Here is a 26,592-nt window from a genome sequence, read left to right as displayed (position 1 = left end):
TACAATGCCGAGAAAACATACATAAATGATAAACGAGAAATGAGATAAAGCTACTACAGAAAATAAAATAAATAAAAGAGCAATAAGAACAATAAAATATATACTTCAGAGAGTAAGTACAACACTAATCCATTCATACACCGCCACCGAAGCGTGGGGAGCAATGCGGGGTTAAGTGTCTTGCTCAAGGACACATCAGACATGTTGCCCAGCTGGGGATCGAAAACCTCAACCTTCCGGTTGAAAGGCGACGACTCTACCAACTGAGCCACAGCCGCTCTGTCTGTTTGACTCTTATCTAAAGCGTGATGAATTACAGGAGTCCCCCAGGGAACTGTCCTGGGTCCACTCCTTTTTAGTCTCTATATTAACGACCTGACATATCACCGTCCTGGTGTAGGGCTTCAGATGTATACTGACTACACAGATGTTTTGGCTCATTCTGCAAATCTTTGCAATCAATAAAAAAAAAAAAACACACTCAGGACATTCAAGATGTGACCGACTTGCCTCGTGAGGCTTGTGTTTAAAGGTTTCAGCGTGCTCCTTGGCCTTTCTGTACACACACACACACAGACTAACAGGACTGAAGCAGATCCACCAGAGACATTCGTAAAGTTTATTTTTGATCAAATAGCTTTTTATGTGAAAGGAGAAATATCCTGGAACTCAAAACTCAGTGCAAGAGACCAAGGTGAGTTGAGAAGTTGTGTCCTCATGTTTAATTTTGTGTAGCTCTGTCACAGCTTATTGAGCTGATTGGATTGTCCTGTACCCCGTTTGCTCTTTTATCTCTTTACTCTTTTATCTTTTATCGACACTAAAGCTCTTCTAGGGACGAGTGATGCTAATAATCATCCGCTCTAAAACTTTTATTCTTTCAGTGATTTTAATTCATTTATTTAAAAGGGAGGATGAAGTTTTAATACAGAGCATGAAACTGCAGCGCTGCATGCAGAGTTTAGATGCTAATGCTAATTTCCAACTCTCGTCCCTGGATGCACTCAAAGTGGACGTCTTTGTTCAGTTTGTCTCTGGATGTCCCTCAAATAAAACATGAACAATAAGTCTGTGTGACCTGGTCTCTGGTTTCAGAGCTGTTCCATAATGAACTGAGAGTCCTGAGGTCAAAGGTCACTCAGAGTCCTGAGGTCACTTCTTAACTTCTCGTCTTATCGCTGCTGCAGCATCATAAAATTTAATCTACAGCCGTGTCAAACTGCACTGCCCGCCGCTCCCTCTTCATCTCTCTGTTTGAAGTCTGGAGAGAGTTTTTCTGTCAGGTCGCTGATGAACATTATTTCTGTTTGTTTTGAACTTGCATGGTTTCTGCATAAATCTTCAACACCTGCAGATATTCTTCAGATCGTTTTCACCTCCTGAAGCTGAACTGAAATCTCTGCAGGCATTTAAAGACACACCGGTGAAATATAAAGTTCTGATGAACAGAATCCAGAAACAGGACTCAGTAGGCTGTTGAACTGACTTACCCTTCTGGGATTAATAAAGATGCCTGAATCTGAATCTGATGTGTTATCTGAAGGTTTCCTGAAAGAAACAAGCGTTTTCCTTTGAATGCAGCTTTTTGTACCATCAGTCAAAGAGTAAATCTTGATTTTCCCTCTCTGCACGACTTTGAAACTCTGAAATGATGGAATAAATAAATGCTAATGAACAGATCACTGAAGGTCGACCGTAGTCCACCTTTACACCTCACAGGTGTCCTCCGGGGGTCTGAGGGTCCAGGCCGCTATGAGGGAGATCCTTCTTCTCACTTACAAAGCTCTAAATGGCCAGGCACCATCTTATCTTATGGAGCTACTAGTGCCGTACTACCCTTCGAGAACATTACGGTCCCAGAATGCAAGCCTGCTAGTGGTACCTACAGTCTCTAAGTGTACTATGGGAGGTAAAGCCTTCAGTTGTCAGGCTCCTCTTCTCTGGAATCATCTTCCAGCCGGGGTCCGGGAGGCAGACACACTCTGTAGTTTTAAGAATAGACTTAAAACTTTCCTTTTTTTTTTTTTTTTTTCAAAATCTTTTTATCAGTTTGCACAGATGATAAGAAAACATACAGTTGGCATAAGAGATGACAGTGTACTGTGGTCATTTTTCATAAACCCCATTCCTGCCTTCTCCCGCCCAACCCAGTTAACCCTGTACCCACCCACCGAGTCAGGAATCCTATTCCCACTCCAGAGGTAGCCTGTTTCCATCGTAGCCTACCCAGGAGTCTCATTCACACTCATGCATACTAGGACAAGGAGCAAGAAGACTGAGGAAATAATAAATTAATAAAGTAAATGAAGAAAAAACCATTAGAAAAAATATATAATATAAATAAATATATAAAAAATAAAACAAATATAGATATATAAATAAACAACACAGACACAAAACAAAACTTCAAGATAGTTCCTTAAATAATTCCCTTAGGCATTCAATTGCAGGGTAAGACAACATAAATTAGGTTTTTATTTTTTAATTGGGGGGAGGGGGAGAGAGAGAGAGAGAGAGTTCATCTCTTATTCATTATTTTCCTCATTGATAGCTAGGGTATCGATATGATCTGAAAAGGGTTGCCAGGTGTTGTGGAATAATTTAAGGGAACCTCTCAGGGAGAACCTCATCTTCTCAAGCCTAATGCACTGCAGTATATCCTGAATCCATCTACTATAAGTAGGCGGTGAGGAATGTATCCATTTGAGTAGAATAAGTCTCCTTGCAAGTAGAGTGGTAAATGCAATAACTCGGATTTGGGCGTGTTAGGCATAGAAGGGATTCCGAAAATGGCAGTGAGGGGGTCAAGGTCCATTGTTCTTTCTAAGACAACACTTAGTGTATCGAATATTGCAGACCAAAACGCAGATAAACGTGGGCATGACCAAAGCATATGCATATGATCAGCATGTGACTGTTTACATCTGTTGCATGCATCAGATCTGTCAGGGTAAATCTTGGCTAGTCTTGCGTTGGTGAAGTGGGCCCTGTGTAGAATCTTGCATTGTAGTAAACTGTGCCTTGCACATATAGAGGAGGTAGGAACAAGGCCAAGTACACATGCCCATTGGTCATCCGACATAGTGATCTCGAGGTCTTGGTCCCAGATGGCTCATAGGGAGCTCAAGCAAGTTGGATTAATCTTGGAAATGTAACCGTATATGATCGAGGTGAGCCCCTTCCGCTCAGTATTTAGTGATAGAAAAGAATCAATCATTGAATCCGGAGGGCGGCTAGGGAATTGGGGGAATAATTTTTGCACAAAGTGTCTAATCTGGAAAAAGCGGAACAAGTGTGTATTCGGAAGGTTAAATTTTGCTGACAAATCTGCAAACGGGGAAAAAAACAACATAAGATAGAGGTCGTTAAGAGTCTGGAGACCTCTGTTTGACCAGGTCTGGTGCTAAACCTAATCAGAAGGGGAAGCTGGGAGCAAACCACAGACCAAAGCGAGAGACGTGAAGAGGATGTTTCCATCAGGGCCCACTGGGGTTGTTCGCCCCATGTCACATTAGCATTCCAAAAAAAAGCTTGTTGATATTACAGGCCCAATAATATCGGCGGAAACTTGGTAAAGCCAGGCCTCCCTCAGACTTGGGGAGTTGGAGAACTGTCATCCTAATACGCGCTCTTTTACTACTCCATATAAATAAGTTGATCAGTTGATCCAGTGAGGATGAATATGGGAATGTGCTGAAAGGCACCACCATTACCAGTACCACCATTTTGATTAGATTCACATGTCCCAATAGAGAGAGAGGGAGACTAGACCACCTGGTTAAATCCGATTTGCAACGATCCAATAATGGACGGAAATTTTTAGCAAAGAGTTCTGTAAACGATTTTGTGATGGAGATCCCTAGATATCTAAATCCTTCTGTGACCTTTCTAAAAGGCAAAAAAAGTTTGGGGAAGCATTTCCGCAAGTGAATTAATAGGGAAGTATTTACTCTTCTGGAGGTTTAGTTTGTAACCAGAAAGTTTCCAAAATTGATCCAGGATGTCTAAGATCGTGGGAAGAGAGGATGTTGGGTTCGAAATATAAAGCAAAAGGTCGTCCGCATATAAAGACAGCTTATGGGAAAGAATGAAACATGTAATACCCTCAAACTTCTCCTCTTTACGAAGCCATATGACTAAGGGCTCAACGGCCAGAGCAAACAGTAACAGGGACAGCAGACACCCTTAGCGTGTACCGCGGGAGAGTGGGAATAGGCCAGATTTTATGCCATTGATATTGACAGCAGCTAGCGGGGATGTATAAAGGAGTTTGATCCATGAAACAAAATCAGAGCTGAAGCCAAATTTTTCAAGGATGAAAAACAAATACTTTCACTCCACTCTGTCGAATGCTTTTTTGGCATCCAGAGAGAGCACAATTCCAGGTGAGCTGTTAGTGGAGGAAAAAATTATGTTGAGCAGCCTTCTAGTGTTAAAAAATGATTGTCTTCCTGAGATAAAGCCGGTCTGATCAGGGTCAATAAGGGCCGGAATGACCTTCTGGAGATGGCAACACAGGACTTTAGCTAGTATCTTAAAGTCTACATTCAGTAGGGAAATTGGCCTGTAGCTGCCACAGAGGAGAGAGGGTCCTTATACTTTTTTAGCAACAGAGAGATCGAGGCTTCTGATAATGTCAGTGGTTAGTGGCCTTTCAGAAAGGCGTCATTAAATACCCTCACCAAGAATGGAGCGAGTACAGTGTGAAAGGATTTATAAAACTCTGTGGTAAAGCCGTCCGGACCAGGTGATTTACTGGTTTGTAAGGATTTAATTGCTTCTGTCACTTCAGATATGGTTATGGGTGCGCCCATGCCACCTGAGTCTCCTCCGTCAACTTGGGGGTAATACAATTTAGAATATAAGTTTGAGAAGATATTGCTAATTTCCATAGGGTCCGTTGTAATTTCACCTGAAGGTGATTTTATTTTGGGGATCAGTCTGGAGGCCCTAGCCACCCGCACTTGATAAGCAAGCAGTTTTCCCGCCTTATCTCCCTGCTCAAAAAAACATTGCTTGGGTTGAAGGAGTTGCCTCTCAACCTTACCAGTGGACAACAAATCAAATTGAGATTGAAGCTGGAGCCGCTTTTTGTAAAGTGAGGAAGAAAGATTGGCCGAATACAGGTCATCAAGTATATCACTGCCAACATCAGGAGTGTCGTTTGTTTCAAAGAAAAAAATAATCTGTGTAGTGAGCTAGATCTCCAGAATTTTGAGAGTGGTCTGCTCCGAGGAAAATTATTTCTACAGATGTTGGGGCATGATCGGAGATGACTATACTGTGGTAGTCACAAGAGAGAGTATTGTTGAGCAGCTTGTTATCCCGCAAGAAGAAATCTATTCGCAAATACGTGTGATGAACATGTGATGAATGTGTGAAAAGAATGAGAAGACTTTACTGGAAGGGAATCCAGTTCTCCACGGGTCTATCAACCCCAGTTGGTCTGCATGAAATTTTAAGACACTGGCCGATTTGGATGTGTTAGATCGATTAGTTGATTACCTATCCAGCTCCATGTTCTGAACCTGATTAAAGTCGCCTCCAATAATAATATAGTGATCACTAAGATGAGGTATAGAGGAAAATAATTTGGATAAGAATTTATTGTCATCCCACGTTGGAGCATAAATTGAGGCCAGAACCACAGGGGTGTTCTGTAGTATGCCTGGCACTATAACGTATCTGCCATTTGGATTGGATATAATGGTATTTGGTTCAAAAGCAATATCCTTATGTATGATGATAGCTGCCCCTCTCGCCCTCTCTGAAAACTTGGAATGAAACATGTGGCCCATTTGATGCGAGAAATAGCTGAGGTGCGGAGATGCGTCTCTTGTAAAAAGCTGAGGTCCCCCCTGAGATGTTGTAAGTGTGAAATTACCTTGTTGGTTTTAGTGGCACTGTTCATCCCTTTAACGTTCCAGGAAATGAACCGGCTGTTTCTACCATTCACAGACATGGTCCGATAAATTATGTCATTACCTGAACAGTGAGGAAATGATTCTCTGCCCATGGTCAGACACTGTCATTTGCACCAGATAAATTTTGGACTCGAGGGCAGAGATGGTGGTCTTGAACTCTGTCGAAAGAGCATCCTTGTGACTCTCTAGCAAGCTGGTTAGCCCAGCCATGCTAACGTCGCTAGCTACGGTCTCCTCTTACGGCGGGGGATCTTTCTTAGTCTGCTTGGAGGCTTTAGATGACATTTCTTCGTGTGGTCCTGAGTTAGTAAGTCGTATCGGGGTAAACTTGTGTAAAATCAAAACAGCGTTTGGGGTTGAAATGATAAAAGTTTTTAGAAGTTGCGGGAACGGAAGGTAAACACGTCTACTCCCTGTCCGCCATTACCGGAAGTCCCCAAAACTTTCCTTTTTGATAAATCTTATAGTTAGGGCTGGTGCTGCTGTAGACCAGCTTCTAGTTATGCTGCTATAGGCTTAGACTACCGGGGGAACTGGCACCTTGAGCTCCTCTCTCTCTCTCTCTCTCTCTCTCTCTGTGCATATACAGTACATCATATTACTGCATGTATCTATCTGTAAATCTCAATCACTAACTGCCTACTTTCCTGGGAGCTCTTGAGCTCTCATAGGCTCCTCGAGATCGTTGATGGACGGCTTGCCTGAACAACACCCCCCCGCCCTGCTTCATTTGTGACAATAAACTGGAACATCAGAAAGTAATTTAATTTTGGACATTTATTTATTTTTTACGCGTCAAGAACTTTCCATACACCTATGCAAGCGACTAAAAGGAAGATAAGAAATTTGGACATTAGATAGTCACTACAGAATGATTTTAAAAACATGGTTGGGACTACAGCAGCTCTGACGCCCCTGACCATGAGAACAGACTTGCAGACTTCACTCTGACCTCAGCAGAGCGTACTCAAAGATATCGTAAATATAAATAGGACTGATAACTGCGACAGAAGAAACGCCTGCACAGCATTATTTCTGAAGTCAATACGCTCATTAGACTGGTTGCCAAGGTGATGTGATGTAACACTGGTTTAATATCTCAGACCAGTAAGACTGGAATCATATCACCTTCATGCCGTTATCATGCCGCCAAGAGGACGCCATTCTCACTGGATGAAATATCCACTAACAGGGACGGACTGGGACTACAAAACAGCCCTGGCCCAAAACAATCAGTACGCGGAAAGTCAATAATCTTAATTAAATTAAGCAGTAATTAACTTACTGCGCAAATAATAATGAAAATACACCACTACAAATGTAACTTCTGTATTCAAAGTCTTCAAAGTTTGTAAGTATTATCAGAAAGCTGTAACGTTACCAAAACTTTAAAAAGTAAAAGCACAACAGTTTTTTTATATATACAGTATATAGCCTATTTCTTGATATTACTGCATGTGGAATTTTACACCTAAAATGTTTAAAGTGGAGCTGTTTTAACTACTATAATCATTATTTCACTTTATTTTATTTCATTTAATTTTTTGCATTGTACTGAGCAACACAAACTGGGTATAGATAAAAATGTAGCAACACCTGAATAACATTTGCTAACATCAGCCAGCAAGTAACTCTCTTTCTCCCTCTCTCATGTCATGTTCCATGTGCTGGGACGACCTGTCCTGAGTGTCCCTGCAGCTTATATTTGCTGATAAAGACAGGAGCTACAGAGACCTCACTTGTGTTTTGAACCAGGCTGTAAACATGTTAATGTCTGCTGTAAAAAGAGGTAGTTATATGCACATCACGTAGGTGCAGGGCTGTGCAAAAACAGCAAAACTGAGGAAGAAGATAGGCCCGCACATACGCCCGTTGTGATCATTTAAACCTTTTTAATGCATTTGAGCAAGTTTGCGGGCCTATCTTCTTCCACAATCTCTGCTGTAAAATGGGTGTGTATGTGACTTCCAGTGCTTCTGCAGCCAGCCTGTAGTGGACACTCGGGGAACTGCAGAATTTTATACGTTGGTTTTATTTTCCAACACTGGAGTTTGCTGCTTGGTGTGGAGGTACCTTTTAAGATGTCTTGCCAAAAAGTTACGAAACAGTCTTGGGTACATTACCGCCCCCTTCTGGAATGAAGGAGTATTGACTCTTATGAGCATGAAAACAAAAACTTGGTTTCTATCTAACGTATGGTGTGTCAAACAGAAATACATACTCTACACTTACTGTCAGTGTCTGTGTTTATAGACTTGCATCTGATACCTGTTATATTCTCATATATGTCTTTCAGAGAACATATATGAATCAATGAACCACTCAGTAATATTTACGGAATATGTGTGGAAAACGTTTACATTCACTAGAGACAGGAATGAGACAGGAATCAGGCGAGGTGAGTTGAGATCAGTTTTGGTTTATTGAGTTAGATAAAGCATTTAGCAGTGATCCAGCACCATGAAGTTAATCAGAGCATGCTGACTCTGACTCTCACTGATGGTTCTGGGTAGACTGATGGACTCATTGTGAGTTGGTGGATCAGGTTTCTGGGGCTCATGGCCAGTTGCAGCACTTGCAGGAGTCCCAGTAGATGAGGCCCGGCTGGCAGCGGTGAAGGTATGTGTTCCCCTGGAAGCACTGGAAGTAGGTGGTCTTATCAGCCTCGTTCGCATACAGGCCATCGGGGCGACCACGGCAGAATTCAGCAACGGGATCCCTGGTGGTGGTGGGGGCTGGGGTGGTGGTGGGCTTTGGTGGGAAACCTGCAGAAAGGAAACGTTAACTTCTCAATGAAAAGGCGGGACGATTTGATCGACCAGCTGACTAAGAATGAATGCAAATGTTACTTACCCATTGTCCGCCTGAGGGCATTGACCAGAGGATACGCTCCACCTGCACAGAAGGTTCCTACAAAGTCGTCCATGTCCAGAGTCCAAACATGAGCACCTCCAAGATTCTTGTCAGTCAACCACTCGACCTACAAGAGGACATCGTCAATGACAGAATGATGAATAAAAACACTAAAAGACAAAGTATAAACGGAGAAGGAAACTCGACTTGATGTTTGTAAATGAGTTGTCTGAGTGAAACTCTTGGTTACCTTGGCAGAATGGCTGTGCAGGTTATCATAGCCCACCCAGGAGCTGCCAGCGGTGGAGTAAGGAACCTCCTGTTCAGGGATCCAATGCTCAGTAGCAAAGGAGATGAACTCACAGACCTGGTGACCGAAAGAACCAGAGTTAGATCTGAAAACATGTATGAATCATTGTTGGATTGAAGAGAAGATTGTATTTGATGTAAATCAGGTTTAAATGTTAACAAGACCGTGTCATCTGCATAATGATGAACATGACCATTATGAAAGATTGATGTATGTCGCTTAGATAAAAGCGTCTGCCATCTTCACTGAGTTAGACATCACATGGCTTTCTAAGACCTCTGCAGGGCCTTGGGACAAAAAATATATGTATTAACAGCGTTAGATCAGACAACCCAGGGCTCGGATTGGACCGTCTTTGCTGAGTTAGATCGAACAACACGGGATTATGATGAAGCATCTTTTGGGATGGGCCACGTTAACCGGGTCAAATCTGACATTAAAAGCCTTATCATGGAGTGAGAAACACAGACTCTGCAAGTCCAATTCGACATCACAGAGCTTAGGATGAACCATCTTCACGGTCTTAAACCTTTGACAATAAACTCAACATTCTTTCATTACTGACATGTCCATTACAGACCAGGAATGGTAAGTGGACTGGAGCTTGTGTAGCACTTTTTCTAGTCTTCTGTGGGTCAGTGATCTAGTAATGGGTTGCATTTAAACTGCACATGTATCACCAGTGGTGCAGTCACAGTTATTAGGTTCATACTGACTTACCTCATAGTAGGACCAGAATCCAGCTGTGCGAGTGTAGGGTCCAGCGTCTGCGGGGCCGTTAGATGGCGCTCCCAGGCCGTTAGCAGAGGTGGTGAGGCGGTAGGTTCGTCCGTAGGTGGCGACACCGAGCAGCAGCTTCTCAGCAGGAGCTCCCAGAGCGATCCAGTGTGCAATAGAAGAGTTCTAACAAAGACGATCAGTGTGAATACCGTTTCATATATTTACATTGAAGGTTGGTGATGGAGGTGTGGGTGGTCTTACAATGTTGTGGTGAACATGTGAGCCCGTGTCCACAGAACTGCGGTACAGAGGGCTGTTGTGTCCCGTCGCTGCCTCCCAGTGACCATGGAAGTCATAGGTCATGACGTTTATGAAGTCAAGCTGACTGTTGATGGTGGAGAGATTTAAAGATCAGCAGAGTGGACAGAATTTACAACATGTAAACTGGTAGGTTTAATAGTTCCGGGTAAACGTGATGTCACCTACACCATGAGAGGCTTATCGAGATATCGATGGACTTTATTCAACCAAAGCTCTTACCAATCAGTGGATTCTAGTTCCCTGTTAAGGACACCCTGATCCACAGGATCTGGATTACCAGAACCAACACCTTTAAGAATACCGTTGAGTGAAATCAAACTTACGCTGAAATATCCCTGACCTCGTAGGCTGCGTTGATGGTGGGAATGAAACCAGCGACGGTGGCAGACAGCAGCAGCTGAGTCTTTCTGGTGTCTTTGGCGTCATCCTCAAAGGCTTTGACCAGCTCCTGCAGACAGAACAACCAAAAGCCACCTCAGACCTCTCATCCGATCTGCTACTGAAACCACACAGGTTCTGAAGAAGACCCGGGATCATCATGATCCACACAGCTTTGTTCGGTCTTCATCGCTTTATATATCGACATTCATAGTCGCAGGTTTATGGTTGGAATAAAATGGAAGCCGGACTTGTGAACTTCTCAATAAGTATGACGTAATTTACAGTCCAATTTTGTACAGACATTCATGGTCCACAGATTTCACTGTTCCTCTGACCTCTCCTCTACCACCACCAAGTTTCTTATTGAAATATCTTAACTGTTCGAGGGATCACAATAAATATGGCCCAAATGTTTCGTAACATCCCAAGGATGGACCGTGAATAATTTGGTGATCCCTGACATTTCAGCTGCCCCACCCCCATAGGTTTTACTTTTCCCTTCTGAAATAAAGGATCTCTCGGTCCTGAGAGATTGCACACAAACATTTCCAAGTGCAACCATCTATTGGTTGGATTTGACACCATTTAAAATGTGTTGAAAGATGAGGTCCATACTAGCCTTGACCAGCATGGTGAACCTCATCTTGTCAGTGCCTGGGCTCCCGTTGTGAGCTGGGTACTCCCAGGCCAGGTTCAGACCGTCAAAGTTGTGGGTTCGCAGGTAGCTGATGGCTGACTTGATGAAGGCTGCTCGACTGGTTGCCGTGGAAACCATGGTGATGAATCTGTTGGGATGTATGATACAGCGTCAGAAGAAGGAGTTCTGAGCACTGAATGTGTGGCGAGGATAAAGAAGGTCAGATTGAAACTCACGGGCTGATTCCATTCAGGGTGCCTCCGACGGACAGCAGAGTCTTCAGAGCAGGATTCCTGACCGCAGAGAAGAGAAAAACATGAGCCAAAGACTTTCCATCAAGGTTCTTTCTATCGCAGTACACCAAACCTGAGGTGGATTTTAAGAACCCCCTAAAACGAGTCAATCTAAGTGTGCACCAAAGTGGCCCTGCACCAAATACAAAATGATTCTGACAGTTTCTCTGGGACTAATTCATCTGAGGAGGACTTTAGAACTGGCACATTTACTTCAAAGAATAACCCTTGACCATGCAGCAGGTCACCAGTTAAACTATTGTTTCCCTCTGGTACAGCTCTTTGATGAGTTTTTCTAGCGGTTTTTGTGCGCACATAAAAGTTAAAACATGTTCAGTGACTCAGAGTCAAAGTGTTTTTAGCTTTCTTTTAGCTGAAGCGGCCAATCAAATGAAGGAGGAGTCTTTACCTCCCCCTCCTCGTCTGAGAGAAAAGCAAAGGCGAGTTTCTCCCAAACCTATTTTATATGGTCGCCCGGATGCCCCGCCCCCTGATGCTTCCAGCTGTTTTTGGCCCAGATGCGCTCAGGTGTTTATAGAGCGGCTTGTGTCTCTGTGTGATCGGGCTCTGACGGTGAACGGCATGAGTGATATTTAGTAAACGACCATGATGAGAAAGACAGTTAAAGACAGCTGACCTCAGGATGAACACACTGTGAGACACAGAGGAGTCGCTGGATGACCTTCACATGTTGTTTAACCCGGCTGGACTCTGAGCTTTACACTAAAACTTCTAAACTCTGACAGTGAGCGCTGTGTGTGTGCTCACACTCTACAAACACTCACGCGTTCTTGTGGCCGTTGAGGCGGACGAACTGCTGCTCATCGTTCCACTCGATGGGGCTGATCTGGTTGAAGCTGTTGATCGTAGCCAGGTTGTAGATGATGTGCGTGCACAGGAACGGGTCGATGTTGTCCGAGGTGAACTTACCGGCTCCGGGTCTGTACTGGGCCCAGTTAGTCATGTGACACACCAGTTTGGTGGACGTGGCTGAGGAGAGGACAGCAGATCAGCGGTGAGAACATGAGAGTGCACGTGTTCATACGTCAGGTGAAAAGAGAGGATGATCTTACCCATGTGCAGGACGAGCAGAACGCCCAGCACTGCAAGAAAAACAGAGAGGATCTCAAGACTTTTAGATTGAAGTGAAAATAAACATTAAAAACAGGAATCTGATGTGCATTACAGTAACTAATGATGACAGATTGAAACAGTTTGAATAAAGTTTTTGAAAGCCACACTGAATCATTTTAAAAGCTTTTAAACGACTTTTCTAGTTAAGTTATTTTAAATATTTCAGATGTTTAGGCAGGTTATGTTTGTCGTCTGTGTTTGAGAGGCTCAAACTAGGATCAATGTTGGAGATGCTTTTGAAAAATTGAGAGAGGTTAGAACGCAGAAAGGTTTACAGACCGATGCAGAGCTGGATAAACACTGAAGCTTCAGTGTCCACCACATAGCAACCTGTGTGAGCATCGACTCTAGAGAGGAGGGGGCGGGGGAGACAGCTCTCTACAATGTTTAGAATTTAGACTGCAGTACCCATTTTAACCACTAGGTGTCAGAATTACATACTGTTGCTTTAAAGTGAAAACGTCTTCTGCTTCTTAAAATGCTGCATCTTAATGTCACGCATGTGGGCGTGGCCTAAATAACAAGCCATGTGTACCGTGTGACAGTGAGGTGTGAAGTGATTATCGAGGGTCTGAATTTAAGTCTGCTTGAACTAAAAGCTTTTTAAATACATTTTAACCCGCCTCCTCCACTGAGCGACTTTCTCTGACTCCAGGTGAAAACAAGAGATTGCGGTCGATGTTGATCCGAGAGGAGGTGAGGACAGATCAGCTGATGGAGGAGGACATTATTAACTAGAAATAAATTATTAAAATCCACCATTTTAGATCTGAGGTCAGACGTAAAACAAGCTGCTGTAGTTTGAGTAATAAGTGTCAGACTCAGATGACGTTGGAGAAATAATAAACTTCTGAGGGTCATGAAAGTATGAAATCAAAATAAACTCATGAAGGTTTTTCTCTTAAACGGTCGACTTCATGAGTGAAGCGTGTTTAAACTCTCTGTCCTGTAACGGAGAGCTTCTACACTTTGCTCCCGTCTCGCCGTGGAGATGTTAAAAATAATTACTCATACATTAAAGCTTAGATAAAACATGACAGCGTGAATACCTGTGAGGAGTTTTGCCATGGCGCTCTCTGGAGATCAGACGACGTTCTGCAGCACCGTGAACCTGAGACGGACGGAAGAACGAGGATGAAGACAGAAAACATCAAAGAGCAGCACCCCCCCTTTAAAGTCTCATAGGCAAGTGTGGAGGTCACCTGTGATCACCTGTTTGCTTACCTGTCGGGACAAGGATCAGAAGGAGAGTCTCGGGCTGGGAAGACTTCGCGTCCACATTTATATTAGTCTCATTAATGACTAATACCTGAAGCCAAAGGTCAGCTGATAAGGTGAGACTGACAGGTGAGGGTTACACCTGACAGAAAACAACTCCACGTCACCATGTGCGATTAATGACAGGATATAATGATTAGAGATTATTACTACTGAACCTTCAAGCTTCCTGACGGGATCTGCTCGACCTTCACGTGTCCTCGCTGATCAATCGAAATCTCAAATATTATCTAATCAGATTTAAAGATCAGAACAAACTTTTCAAACAAACAGTAACAGAGTGCTTCACATAGTCACAGCCTGATGACAAGCACACACACACACACACAAACCAACAGAAATCACACAAACACAAAATGCAATCACAGACATTATTTATAAAACATAGTTTAAGCAACCATCTGTCAGAAACTTTAGATCTGACTTCTTGGCAGCGGCGGTAGTGTTGTCATACTCTAATGGTCTTGGTCTCAGGTTGTTGAGGTGTTTGGTTTGAATGAACACAGCTGTGTGTCGCCCGCGCAGCAGCGGTCGGAGGTGATACAGGTGGGCAGATCACCTGAGGGTAACGTACATAAAGAGAATAAGAGTGGACCCAGAATTGACTCTTGTGGGACTCCACATAAAGGGAGCAGAGGACACAAGATGGTTTAGGAGGACATATCATCCCCCTTTTCCACCTTTTCCAACAGTCCCGTGGTCGTGAAACATCTGTGCTGTGCTTTGGTCAAAATATAACATGAATCAAGCACCAGAGGAGGTTTGTGACCCTGTATAAACCAGCTCTCTCAGAATGCTCCGTTTTGGTGTGTGTGTGTCTCTTTAAATGCAATGAGCCCCCCCGAGTTCACAAAGAGGTAAATAAAATGAGACACAACTTTAATACAATCCCAAGGTGTTTATTTTAAATAATATTTACAGTCAGCGTTCATCATTCAGACTCTCAGAGAGACGATGTCTCCTCATGAACACTAAAGGCAGCATTACAAACACACACTTTGTACAGAGAAAAGCACAAAAACACAAAATCTGAAAACTTCTCAGACATCTGGAGTGCGGCGGAGACGACGAGACAGGTTCAACGTTTCTGAGCTGCAAAACATGAATTCACATTTATTTAATAATCACTTCAATCAAGTTTGCGTCCCACGTTACGTTAGCTAACCCTACGTTTTGGTGTTTTGATCATGAAGCACAAAATGCACCGAAAAATAAAACACATCATGGTAAGATCAAGTGGTCCATCATTCAACCACCTGCAAAGTAAAAAAATATAAAACACTGAATTACACAGGTCAACACGTTGTCCAGACCGTCAACAGATGTAGATACTGTACAGAGTCCTTCAAACACAGAATCCAGTCCGGCTCCTTCAAACAGAATCCAGTCCGGCTCCTTCAAACACAGAATCCAGTCCAACTCCTTCAAACACAGAATCCAGTCCAACTCCTTCAAACACAGAATCCAGACTGACTCCTTCAAACACAGAATCCAGACCGACTCCTTCAAACACAGAATCCAGTCCGACTCCACAGAGACGTGATCTTTAACCTTTAGGAGCGTTTTCTTCCTCTTTGTAAACTTCTTTAAAACAGGTGAGCTGGAAACATGCTCACGTCACAAACAAACTCAGATGAATCTTCCTGATATCATATTTTTATTACCGTTCAGATGTTTATAAGTTGTCGGATTTGATGATGTGTGAGTCTTAGTGTGTTTTGGTTCTTAAAGACTCGTGTACACACAGAGGACGTGAACCTGTGGAGACTGTACAGCTGCAACACGTCAGCAATTTAAAACAATGGCTATTAAAACCGTTTTTAAACCGAGATATTCTAAAAGATTTTAACATTAGTGTTGGATTTATTCTAAGATAAGGCTTTTAACTCAAAGCCATGTATAAGGGCCAAAAAACTGCAGTTCCTCCAGTGTCTCCTGAGGTGAGTCAGTCCCCATAGAGCCCCATGTTAAAATGTCCAACTTTACAGCTGCAGTTCCTCCAGTGTCCACTAGAGTCTTCCTCTTTAGAGGAGCTGCTAGCTTTTTAACAGAACCAAAGAAGACATTTGAAGTTTCTTTAAAGTCAGGGAGGATTCAGCTCATATTTTAGGAGAAAGGAACATGTTTGTGGCTTGTTTCTGACTCTGAGCATGGATCTGATCCTTTCTAACACTTGGAGGAACTAAAAACCTTTAAACCATTAGGAGTAAAATAAGGCAACAAAAGAGACAAACAGTGATATCTGGACGTGAATGTGTGTGTGTGTGTGTGTGTGTGTGTGTGTGTGTGTGTGTGTGTGTGTGTGTTACATGAGACACAGGTCAGAGGTCACATCCTTCCTGTTACCTGCAGCCAGACGAACATGATGTAAGAGCTGATAGAGCCTGATAGAGGCTGACAGGAGGGCGATATACGACTGTGTTTACTGTTGAGACCTCGTTCTTATCGTCACAAAGAGATAAATAAACCCTGATAACATTGATCACAGGTTTTACACACTGCAGGCACCACACGAGTAAACAAAGAAATAAATATACAAACTCTAAACATTCATGTGGACATGCGACATGTTCCTGTAGACTCACAGCTTACAGATGTTAACATGTGTGTCATGTGTCATGTGTTCACACTGAGCAGAGTCGTCTGCATACAGAGAGATTACAGGAAAGACCTGGAAGACCCTCAGCACCCTCTGCAGCAGAGTTTAGACTTCTGCAGACAGGGAGGAGGTTCACTTCTGTTTGGAGGCTCAAATCAAACGGATATCTGAAGTTGTTTGTCCAATCAGCTGTTGAGTTTCTAAATCAGCTGTAGACATTGTTGCCACTACACTTTTACTGAAGACTGTTGGTCTTTGCGTCTCTTATCTCACTCACATCCATCATGATGACATTTTAGGTTTTTACACGTCTGTATTTATGTCTTTGTGCACAAAAAGGTTTAAATGTTGCTCATGATTTTGTGCAATTTTAGACATTGTGCAGGAACCATTATTCACCCAATACAAGGTGCCAGGGACGTCTATTGTTGTTGTCACTAACAGGTATCAGCATCGTTTGTTTTGAACTGGAATCATATCAAAGTTTAAAATTTTAGTATTGTGACGACCCTGGGGACTAAGAAGATATTTGTTTTATCTTTCTCAGATTTTGACGCTGGGACACAAAGTTCCTGGTACGTTTGGTGGGAATGTGTGACTTACACACAAATAAAAGCTGGATTTAGGAATCCCCGACCTTTTAAATCTGAGCAGTGGAGTAGCTGTCAGAGTGAACATACACACACACACCTGTCCTGTGTGTTCACCGACACACACATATTATTAACAGCTGCAGGCTGTGAGTGTGTCTGAGAGACGACGTCAGTGTGAGACATTGAGACATGGATGTGATGGTCCCCATAAGGCATGGTTTAATTGACACATACACACAAACACACAGAGCTGACCCCCCCCCCCCCATTAAAACCTCCCTAAAAAAAACACGTCACTTGTTTTGTTTTTGATATAAAAAAGAAAGACGTGAATCCCTGCAGTGCTGCAACCTTACCCACCCTCATTAACCCCCCCCCCCCCCCCAGCATCCCTAACTCAGGCTGACACACACAGAGAGGAGCTTAAGTTTAGTTTCATGCCGTTAAAAGTAAAAAGTCCACTGATTGGCCGAGCTCACAGGCCTGACAATGACACAAGAGAGAGGAGGACCAATCCAGAGAGAAGGTGCAGGAGGCTGGGCTGTGTCGGCGGGGCTTCGTTCTGCACCATCATACCAGTTCCTGTCAGAGAGAAGAAGAAGTAGTCAGCAAAAAGGTTGAAGTAAAACACACTGACATATCCCGCTCTGATTTTCTGCTTCTTAATCCAAACAAACATCTATCTTTAGAATCACATCAGCTGGTCAGTGAACCTCGCCGCTGTGGATTAAAGCGCTGGACTGGACAGAAGATCTGGCGCTCAAACGGGTTCCTGACAGTCCATGGAACACAACACCATCCATGTGACAGTATGGAGGACTTTAAAAGCAGTTACCCTAGAATCGTTCTGGCCCTTTTTCAAACCAGCCACTACACCCTCTCCCTACCCACTACCCCTCCGTTTGTGCGTCCCCGCAGAGGGTCCGCCATATTAAGTCCGTCCCAAACCAACTAGTGGGGAGTGGTAGTGGGTTATAAAACCCTCCACCAGCGAGTCTGCAGGTATGCCGACTTTCGGATCACGTGCAACGCCTATTGTGTCCGGTTGTCATGGAGACAGCAACCTGTGAGTTCAAACACTGCTCCAACTAAGATAGACATTTAATATCGTCATACAGATGTTAACTACTTCAAATGTGTACTGAGGATCAAATTTATATTTATTTATTGTAAAGTGTTTTATATTTACAGGGACTGTAACAAAAGAATATTAAATCATGTTGCTGTTAATATTTATTTCTTATTTTTCTACTTTTGATGTCTTTGTGAAATCTCAATTAAAAAAACAAAAAAATACACTTTTTGCTGCTCTGATGTTCAACAATAGTCTCCTTGTCTTTGCATTAATTTAGGACACCCTGATCTAAAATTTACAATAAATTAACTTAAATTATAAATTACAATAAACAATGTAGGCTCAATCTAATAGTTTTGTTATAAGTCTACACTAATATAACTAAAGAAGAAGAATCTAGGCTACATAAATATTTTTACAGAATGCATTAGCTACAAAAAAAAGCTGTTCCCGCAAGATGCCCCTGAGTAACCATGGTAACACACAGTTCCTGTTTCCGTGTGAGAGAGGGAAGTTTGTCCCAAAGCCTGCCGCTGTATTTCTACCCTACACCTTGATAAAGGAGACTTCATTCAGCTGAGAGTGTGACTTCTAACAGAGTGCACTCCGTCACGGAGGGGGAGGGTGTAGGGTTTGGTTTGAAAAAGGGCCATTCTGATTTCAAACGCCATACTTTGGTGGGTTAGGAGTATGTGACTCTGACCCCTAGTGTTTAAAATGGGTACTGCAGTCTAAATTCTAAACATTGTAGAGAGCTCTGTTACCTCTATAAAGACATAAAAGCATGCAGGACTGTCACCGCTGACATGTTTACGATCGATATCTGATGTTTTTATCTCTGAGATAAAGACGAAGTTTCTCTTCTCTAAGAACGACCTTTGACCCACAACTTTAGATCACAACCTACACAGGATGACTTCCTCAGTTATTGTTAGTACGTTTTTTCATGGATTCATTCATCTTGATAATTTTGTGGACATATCTTTAAATTGTGTCAAACATCTTAGGGTAATTCTTCTTTTGGGTCTGTGAAGCTGTAACCTTATATGGTGAAACATGTAAATTGTAGCAGATCTATGTTTGGACAGGAGCCAACCATGTGTTGTCAGCAACTGTTTGCTAGACAAAGAGTCTACATCTGATACGTATACAAATCAGTGTCATCTTTATTGTTTTATAGTTTGTGTGTGTGTGTGTGTGTGTGTGTGTGTGTGTGTGTGTGTGTGTGTGTGTGTGTGTGTGTGAGAGTGAGTTGTGTGTGTGTGTGTGTGTGTGTGAGAGAGTGAGTTGTGTGTGTGTGTGTCTGTGTGTGCATGTTTGTGTGTGTGTGTCTCTGTGTGTGTGAGTGTGTGTGTGTGAGAGAGTGAGTTGTGTGTGTGTGTGTGTGTGTGTGTGTGTGTGTGTGTGTGTGTGTGTGAGTGTGTGTGTGTGTGTGTGTGTGTGTGTGTGTGTGTGTTACCTGAGTCCCGGGACACGATAATCTCGTGTGCCGGTCCGTCCCCGCCCTCCCCCCATGACCGGATCTCCAGGACCACGTAACCGTTGTCTTTGGGCAGTGGCAAGGTCACGGCCGTCTTTGACTTATCCAGAACCTTCAGAGACGTCAGACCCTCATGTTTGTACAGGACCTGAGAGACACACACACACACACACACACACACACACACACACATACACACACACACACACACACACACACACACACACACACACACACACACACACACACACACACACACACACACACACACACACACACACACACACACACACACACACACACACACACAGGTGGGAATAGATTTCAGAGTTTAGTGAATTTTTAAAAGTTTAATTTTTGTAGCGTCTTCTTTTTTTCTTTTTCAACATATTTTATTAAAGCAAATTCAACACATACAGTGCAATTGGGATACAGTCAACATTTTTCTTTTTTTCCCCAGAAACATTCAATAACCCAGTATCACTTCTGCCTATAAACAACCCCCCCAGTCTTGCAGCGTCTTCTTGAAGCGATCTGTAAACTGAGTCACGGTTATCGTCTCGAACAGAGGAGCTGATCTTTAATACTCTGATAATCCTGATCTTTGATTCTGTTGTTATGTAACACTCTCACACACCTCACACACACACACAACTCACACACACACACCTCTCACACGGTGAGGACGAGATAATAAAGTGACGCAGCGCCCGATCAGCTTCATCCTTTATATAAACCACTTTTCCCGTTTGGGGTTGCAGGGGGCTGGAGACGAGCCCAGCTGTCATTGGAGGAGATGCTTTATTGGATGCTGGCGGGCCGTGAGGACACGTGGAAAGAGTGGTGTCACATTGGAAAGAGTTTTCGCGGCGTGTTGAATGACTCACTTTGTATCCAAGCACAGCGGACTCGTTGTGCATCGCCTTCACGTGGTCCCACCTCATCGTTACCCACGATGCATCAGTCTTCCACGACACGTTACCCGGGCGACGATTGGGAGCTGGAACAGAAACACAGACGTGATTTCAAACACATTTCTAAACGTGGCTCTGAGAGGATAAAGAGTTAAAGGGACAGTACAGTTTGCACGCCACTCTACTCGCAGCCTGCCCTAACCCTGTGACTTTAAACTTTATTTAAAACATTACTGTCACGAAATCACAAAGTGTACGGAGACACAGCTCATCGTTCAAATGTCTGCAGCATAGAAACTCTGCAAACCGTTCCTCAGTCTACGGCCCTTCAATCTGCTGCTCTGGGAGGGTGAGTGAATTCATCTCGTGTTCCGGGGTCGGACTCCAGAATTTAAAGTCCTCATGAAACTGAACGTGGAGAGTAACAGAAAAGAACCAATCAGAACAGAGAGATACGTTATTGATCCGACGCAGTCCCCCTCTTTGAGGATCATGTGGTCGTAAAGGTCACGCCCACCACGCCACTGGGAACCTCCTTCCTGATCGTGGTTCGTCCCTTGCCAGGTACGTATGGATAGGAGGCGGGACATAACGCCTGGATGAATCTGATTGGATCGTTGGCTTTTTGCCCCTGAGGCAGGGAGTCATCAGACAATTAGAACAGGAAGAGGAAATACAGATTTTAAAAGGTAAACATTCTCTGATCCTTTAAAGCTTTAACGCTGCTTCAGCGCCATAACCAGGGCGCCCTGAAGAGAGCGTTACCCGATACACCAGTCGCCTTCTTGATTCATTTTTCTTGCAGTGAAGTGGTTAAATAACTTTTAGTATGCGTCTCCTTTATAAACTCTATTCTGTCTGTGATGTGTCCAGCTCCAATCAGCTGTTTGAAACAAACTTTACAGGTGAGTACAGAGAGCAATCTGTGGACAGGTGGAGGAGGGAACGCTCAGTCTCCAGGTGAGCTCAGGTAGGTGATCTCATGTCACCCTGCTTCCTGAGTTAAGAACCTCCCCCCCCCAGGCTAAGTGATATAACATGTATCAGATTACACAGGTTATTTAACCCCGCTGTGTGACTAACAGGACATCCCGGGTAACAGGTTTAGCCTGAGGTCGGTGTGTGTGTGTGTGATATTTATTACCTTCAGAGTTTCACCTCATGTTCATGAGGCTTTTGTCCTTTGATAAACTTTAAGTTAAAGGAAGAATATTATGCTCGTATCTTCACACTGCATGTAAATTTACTTGAAATGAGCGTGATCTAGAAACACAGTTAAGCAGTGAGTACAGTATGTTGTTCTTCTTTTCTCTAGTCCCTCAAATGAACAACTTTTATATGCAAGGGGAGGAGTCAGCCGGCCGTCTCGATGTAAACAAACTGAAGATAGGACTCTGGAAAACTCGGAAAACATCACCGACAGTGGGACTCGGATGTTACACCCTTTGTAGACAGTCATGATTCACTGAGTTATTTTCAGAGGATATTCTTGATTTTACATTTGAATCTCATATTCTTCCTTTAATCAAGAGCTCGAAAAGACACACTGACGAAATAGACAAGCGAATGATTATGGCCGCCAAAGCATATTTCCCGACCTCTCTTTTATGCAAAGTATTCAATCACCATCACAAGCTCGAGTGCACGAGAGAGAGAGAGAAAGAGAGAGAGAGGGAAGTCTGCAGGTGTGACGTCTCATGCAGAACATGCAGAACAACACGGTCACGCCCACATAGCTAACCTCCTTCAAACGACCTTGATTGACATGAGGCCCTCTCCGTTGGGCTCAGTGTGAAGTTTGTTCAGTTCTCCTTTTATAATCAGTGGAGATTAGAGGAGAGGAGTCAGACCTGGACCGGGATGAGAGAGCTGAGCGGGGATTCTGTTGGGGTCCCCCCGGGGTGCCTGGAGCTAGCTGCAGGGCTAACGGAGATTGCTAACACCAACCCTGTCCTGATAGGTGGACGTTGGGCTTAGCTAGCTGATAGCACCGATAGCCGTGTGGCTAACTGAGCTCTGCAGCTGGAGGAAGTTCAAATCCTGCTCTTGACCTTTTTAGGGTCAATCAGACATCGTGATGTCATGTTATATCATGTGTGTGTGTGTGTGTGTGTGTGTGTGTGTGTGTGTGTGTGTGTGTGTGCAGACGTACGGGGTTTCCTGGTGGTGACAGTGGTGCGTGGCGAGGGTGGCCCCGTGCCTGCGCTGTTGTAGGCCAGGACGGCGACGTGGTACCGAGTGCTGGGTCTGAGTCCGGACACTCGGGCTGACGTCTCGAGTCCCGCTGTCCTCACTCGATCTGCCGCCGCTTCACGCTCGTGCTGCCGCCAGTACCGGATCTAAACACACACACACACACACACACACACACACACACACACACATACACACACACACACACACACACACACACACACACACACACACACACACACACACACACACACACACACACACACACTGATGTAAATCTGCTGACAGCAAAAACAATCTTTGGATTTAAATCATAAAGTTTACAGAGTGAGGACGATAAATTTAATCGGACTCATAAATAAAATAATGAAGTGATGAGGACTTTGACTTCAGGTTAGAGGACTGTTACAATAACAACAGATAAAAAACGGTTTCACTGGAGATCAAACTCTGCTTTGTGTCTTTAAATCTATGACAGTGAAGGTAAACTCATACTTACAAACTGAATATGATTCTTATTATCAGTTAAAGGTCCAATCAGTGAGATGTGTAGTGAGTGAGATAATAAAGTGATCTTACTCTCTGATCAGACATTAAGGAAACATGCTATGTTGAAGTGCTGGCTTCTCTGACAACAATGCAGCAGCCAGTATGTCCTCCTTCTAACTTTAGATTCTGGTCCTGAATGCTCTGGATTTGTTTGGACCAGAGAAGGTAGGCGGTTTTAAGGCACCCCCACACGACCGTTTTGGACGCCCCTCGGTTTGCCAGATATGAGACCAGTTATCAACATCTGAAACAGCAGTCTCAGCTTTGTATCACCAGGTGTGTGTGGTGTGTGTGTGTGTGTGTGTGAGAGAGTGTGTGTGTGTGGTGTGTGTGATGTGTGTGTGTGTGTGTGTGTGTGTGTGTGTGTGTGTGTGTGTGTGTGTGTGAGGTGTGTGTGAGGTGTGTGTGTGTGAGGTGTGTGTGTGTGTGTATGTGTATGTGTGGTGTGTGAGATGTGTGTGTGTGTGTAATCCTGCGTCTCCTCACCTCGTATCCTCGCAGGATTCCATTGGCGCTAAGCTGCTGGACGGGCTCCCAGAACACCTGGATCTCGAAGGCGGTCAGAGCCGTGGCGTTGATGCTGGAGGGTCCCACCGTGGGCTCTGAGGGGGGAGGAGGAGGGGGGGAGGAGACACCATGTTTTATTGGACCTTCAGTGAATCTACAGGTGTGTGGTGTATCTACTGAGAGGTGAGGGCGCCCTCTGGTGGTGAGAGGAGACACTGCAGCTGGAGACAAACTCTCAAACCTTCAAGTTCTCTCCTCTGTGTTAAATAAATGTTTACATCTTAAAGAAACATTAAAACAAACAGGGGGAGTGATGGGGGGGGTTTCGCCTGCTGAGCCTCCTGATGCTCTGAGATGTAAACATAAAACATAAAAGCCGTTTTCACATATGCACTCCGGATAATATCTAGATAATTACAGGAGGACTTCTCCGGAGATTCTCCTGACCTAGCCGTTCACATATGCTCCTCACAGCGGGGGACTATCCCTGTCAAAGGGGAGGGGGCGCGGGGGATTTCCCGAGGTAGGACGTGACGTAAAAAAACAATGCGGAAGTAGCGGCCGAAGCAACAGATAATGCAACGTTATAATGACAATATTTACCTTTATATCAATGCAATGTGTAATCCAATGGAATGACAACATCCACAAAAGAGAGGAGAACAACATACTGACAAACAGAAAACAGAATGCAGCCGTTTAATTACATGCACGGAGTGGTCGCGTGCAGACACTTTAGCCGATCACTATATATAAAGGTCACTCGGGTCCCATTGACTCGAATTGAAAATCTCCGGAGTATATGCGGCCACGTTCAGACATCAGCTCACTTTGATTTTCTGCAGATAAAATACTAGGGGTCTGGCCGGAGAAACTCCGGGTGAAGACCGCGCGAAAAATGCGGCTGTTTGCGTTCACACATAGCCTAAAGTCCTTCCGGGTAGCCAAATCTCCAGAGTTTTTCATGTGTGAAAAGGGTTAAAGATTCATCTTCTCCTCGCTCACCTTCCTCTGCAGAGTTCACCACGGCAATCTGACTGAACGGTCCCTCTCCTCGCCGGTTAAACGCCCTGATCTTCACCTCAAACGGGCTGTACGGCGTCAGGCTCTCGTTGAAGTAGACGTATCGAGAAGACTCCACGTGAGGAACACGGACCACCGTCCACGACGACGTGTCCTTCCTCCTGAACGCCAGGATGTAGCCGAAGCTGTCTCCGTTCTGATACTCTCTGGCCATTGGCTGCAGGGTTCAGACCGCAGGATGAAGACGGGAACAAAGACGGAGAGGTTTTAAAGAGGGAGAATAACGTGTTTCTGTGTTTTCAGACCTACATAAAGTCTGAATTAAAGGGATACTTCACTCATTTGCATTAAGCTTTGTATCATTAGAAACCTGGTAGTATTTTTAAATGGTTGTGCATCCCGCCCTCATTTTCCCCTGAGATGGGAAATCTTTGTATTTCTAAGTCTGTGATGCAAAATGACGATTTTTGCATCACTGGAAGCTGTTGTGGTTAGCGGGGTAAAACTACAACGCTAGTTCCTCATATTTTCGACCACTGAAGCTACAGACCAATCACAGATCAGTGGGTGGGAACTCACTCCCAGAATCGAAAATTAATGTTCGCCATATTGCTTGGAAGCTATGCTAACAGGCTCTATGGCGAAAGCTGATAATGGTGAAAAAATATAAATATAGTGGCGGGATGGCTGCTGCCGACAGGCCAGTCTTGTGTCTTGACTGCTGCTGCTGCTGGCCGTAGCAGCCGAGAAACAAAACCAGCCTGTTGACAGCAACCGTCTCGCGACTATATTGCTATATTGCTGGACTCCGCCGGCCACTGCCAGCTCAGCAGCCGAGACATAAAGCCTGCATGTCGGCGGCGGTGAGGACGAGGAGCCCGGGCCAGCTGTTGGGGCGGACTGGTGGTGTCGGTGCTGTCACTGTTTGCCTGTGGACACAGACATAGAGTCTGTTTTCTGCCAGGAATTTCCAAGATACCACTTCCTTCTGGAAGAAATCTCTGAATCAGTTGAGGAAATGGCCTTCTGTGTTCAAGTGAACATGTCTGTAAATGTTTTTATTACTATATTTCTACTGCTATATTGTATATTTTGGAGAAACTGTAACGATCAAATTTCCCTCTGGGATTAATAAAGTATTTCTGATTCTGAAATAGAGGACCTTAGTGGGAGTGGCCTGCGGTGCTGTGCATTCTGGGATTTGGTGTCTTTCATCCGCATGAACCAAAAAGACACTTTCTGCCTTCTCTCGGCCAAGAAGGCACCAACTTCAAAATGTATTTCACATTTCTACTACATATATGACAAAATATCAATACAGATTCATGTTTCAATGGGTGAAGTATCCCTGTGAGCTGATAACACACGTCTAACACATACACACTGTGAGTGTTTCTCTCACCGTCCAGGTAACGATGAGCTCACTACGGTCTCCTCCTCCTCCTCCAAGTCCACTGGGGGCCACAGTGGGGGCTGAGGGACAGACACACAGACACACACACACACACGTTTTATTAGTTGGTTTGTCAGGTGTGTGTAACAACATTTAAGCGACTGATGAAGCTCAGTTTGGCGTTTCTTCTCACACTGTTTACTGAGGAGTAAGAAGCCTGAATCCTCTCCTAAAGGGAGCTGTGTGTTGTATGTCTGATGATGTCACAGGTTAACGTTTGACTCAGGTGATGTCACATGAGTCAGTGTCAGTTAGATCTGACTACGAGTTCAAAAGAAGAAGAAACACATCAGACGCTCTGCTGTTAGTAAGATGAGCTGCTCCAAGACTTACACAACTGAATCTCTGGCGAAAA

At 44.0% G+C, this 26,592-nt stretch overlaps 2 protein-coding genes across 3 annotated transcripts in view; both read right to left on the bottom strand.

Annotated features, from left to right (window-relative positions):
* Nucleotides 1-8,323: 8,323 nt before the first annotated feature.
* Nucleotides 8,324-13,862, bottom strand: chia.1 (chitinase, acidic.1). 2 transcript variants are annotated; one of them, XM_020654292.3, is made up of 12 exons: nt 13,798-13,862; nt 13,623-13,684; nt 12,513-12,542; nt 12,225-12,429; nt 11,383-11,439; nt 11,129-11,294; nt 10,452-10,576; nt 10,069-10,192; nt 9,808-9,990; nt 9,028-9,144; nt 8,778-8,904; nt 8,324-8,689 (listed from the first exon to the last, which is right to left on the bottom strand). In XM_020654292.3, exons 2-12 carry the CDS (start codon nt 13,639-13,641, stop codon nt 8,481-8,483), a joined length of 1,362 nt encoding a protein of 453 aa, XP_020509948.1. In that variant the 5' UTR covers nt 13,642-13,684; nt 13,798-13,862; the 3' UTR covers nt 8,324-8,480. The 2 variants fall into 2 exon arrangements, with proteins under 2 accessions (XP_020509948.1, XP_020509949.1); XM_020654293.1 differs by having other exon boundaries at nt 13,786-13,810.
* An 867-nt stretch (nt 13,863-14,729) lies between these two features.
* The window catches only part of cntn2 (contactin 2), a 29,854-nt gene continuing 17,991 nt past the window's right edge, over nt 14,730-26,592 (bottom strand). The window contains exons 17-23 of the mRNA XM_020654294.3: nt 26,187-26,257; nt 24,767-25,001; nt 23,741-23,856; nt 22,665-22,851; nt 20,486-20,598; nt 19,578-19,746; nt 14,730-17,625 (exon numbers count right to left, since the gene is read on the bottom strand). Of these exons, the coding sequence (XP_020509950.1) occupies nt 17,519-17,625; nt 19,578-19,746; nt 20,486-20,598; nt 22,665-22,851; nt 23,741-23,856; nt 24,767-25,001; nt 26,187-26,257 (998 nt within the window). The 3' untranslated portion in view covers nt 14,730-17,518. The remainder of the gene's footprint in view (nt 17,626-19,577; nt 19,747-20,485; nt 20,599-22,664; nt 22,852-23,740; nt 23,857-24,766; nt 25,002-26,186; nt 26,258-26,592) is intronic.

Source organism: Labrus bergylta, chromosome 5, assembly GCF_963930695.1.
Source record: "Labrus bergylta chromosome 5, fLabBer1.1, whole genome shotgun sequence".
NCBI classification, from domain to species: Eukaryota; Metazoa; Chordata; class Actinopteri; order Labriformes; family Labridae; genus Labrus; species Labrus bergylta.
This window is presented reverse-complemented; position numbering and strand designations above follow the sequence as displayed.

What these genes read in the sequence shown, in the direction of transcription:
- chia.1 (XM_020654292.3), bottom strand. An exon ending in CTCAACGGCCACAAGAACGC is followed by an intron (nt 11,440 to 12,224) that starts GTGAGTGTTTGT and finishes CTCTGCGGTCAG; the next exon opens with GAATCCTGCTCTGAAGACTC. An exon ending in CACATGTTCACCACAACATT is followed by an intron (nt 9,991 to 10,068) that starts GTAAGACCACCC and finishes CGTCTTTGTTAG; the next exon opens with AACTCTTCTATTGCACACTG.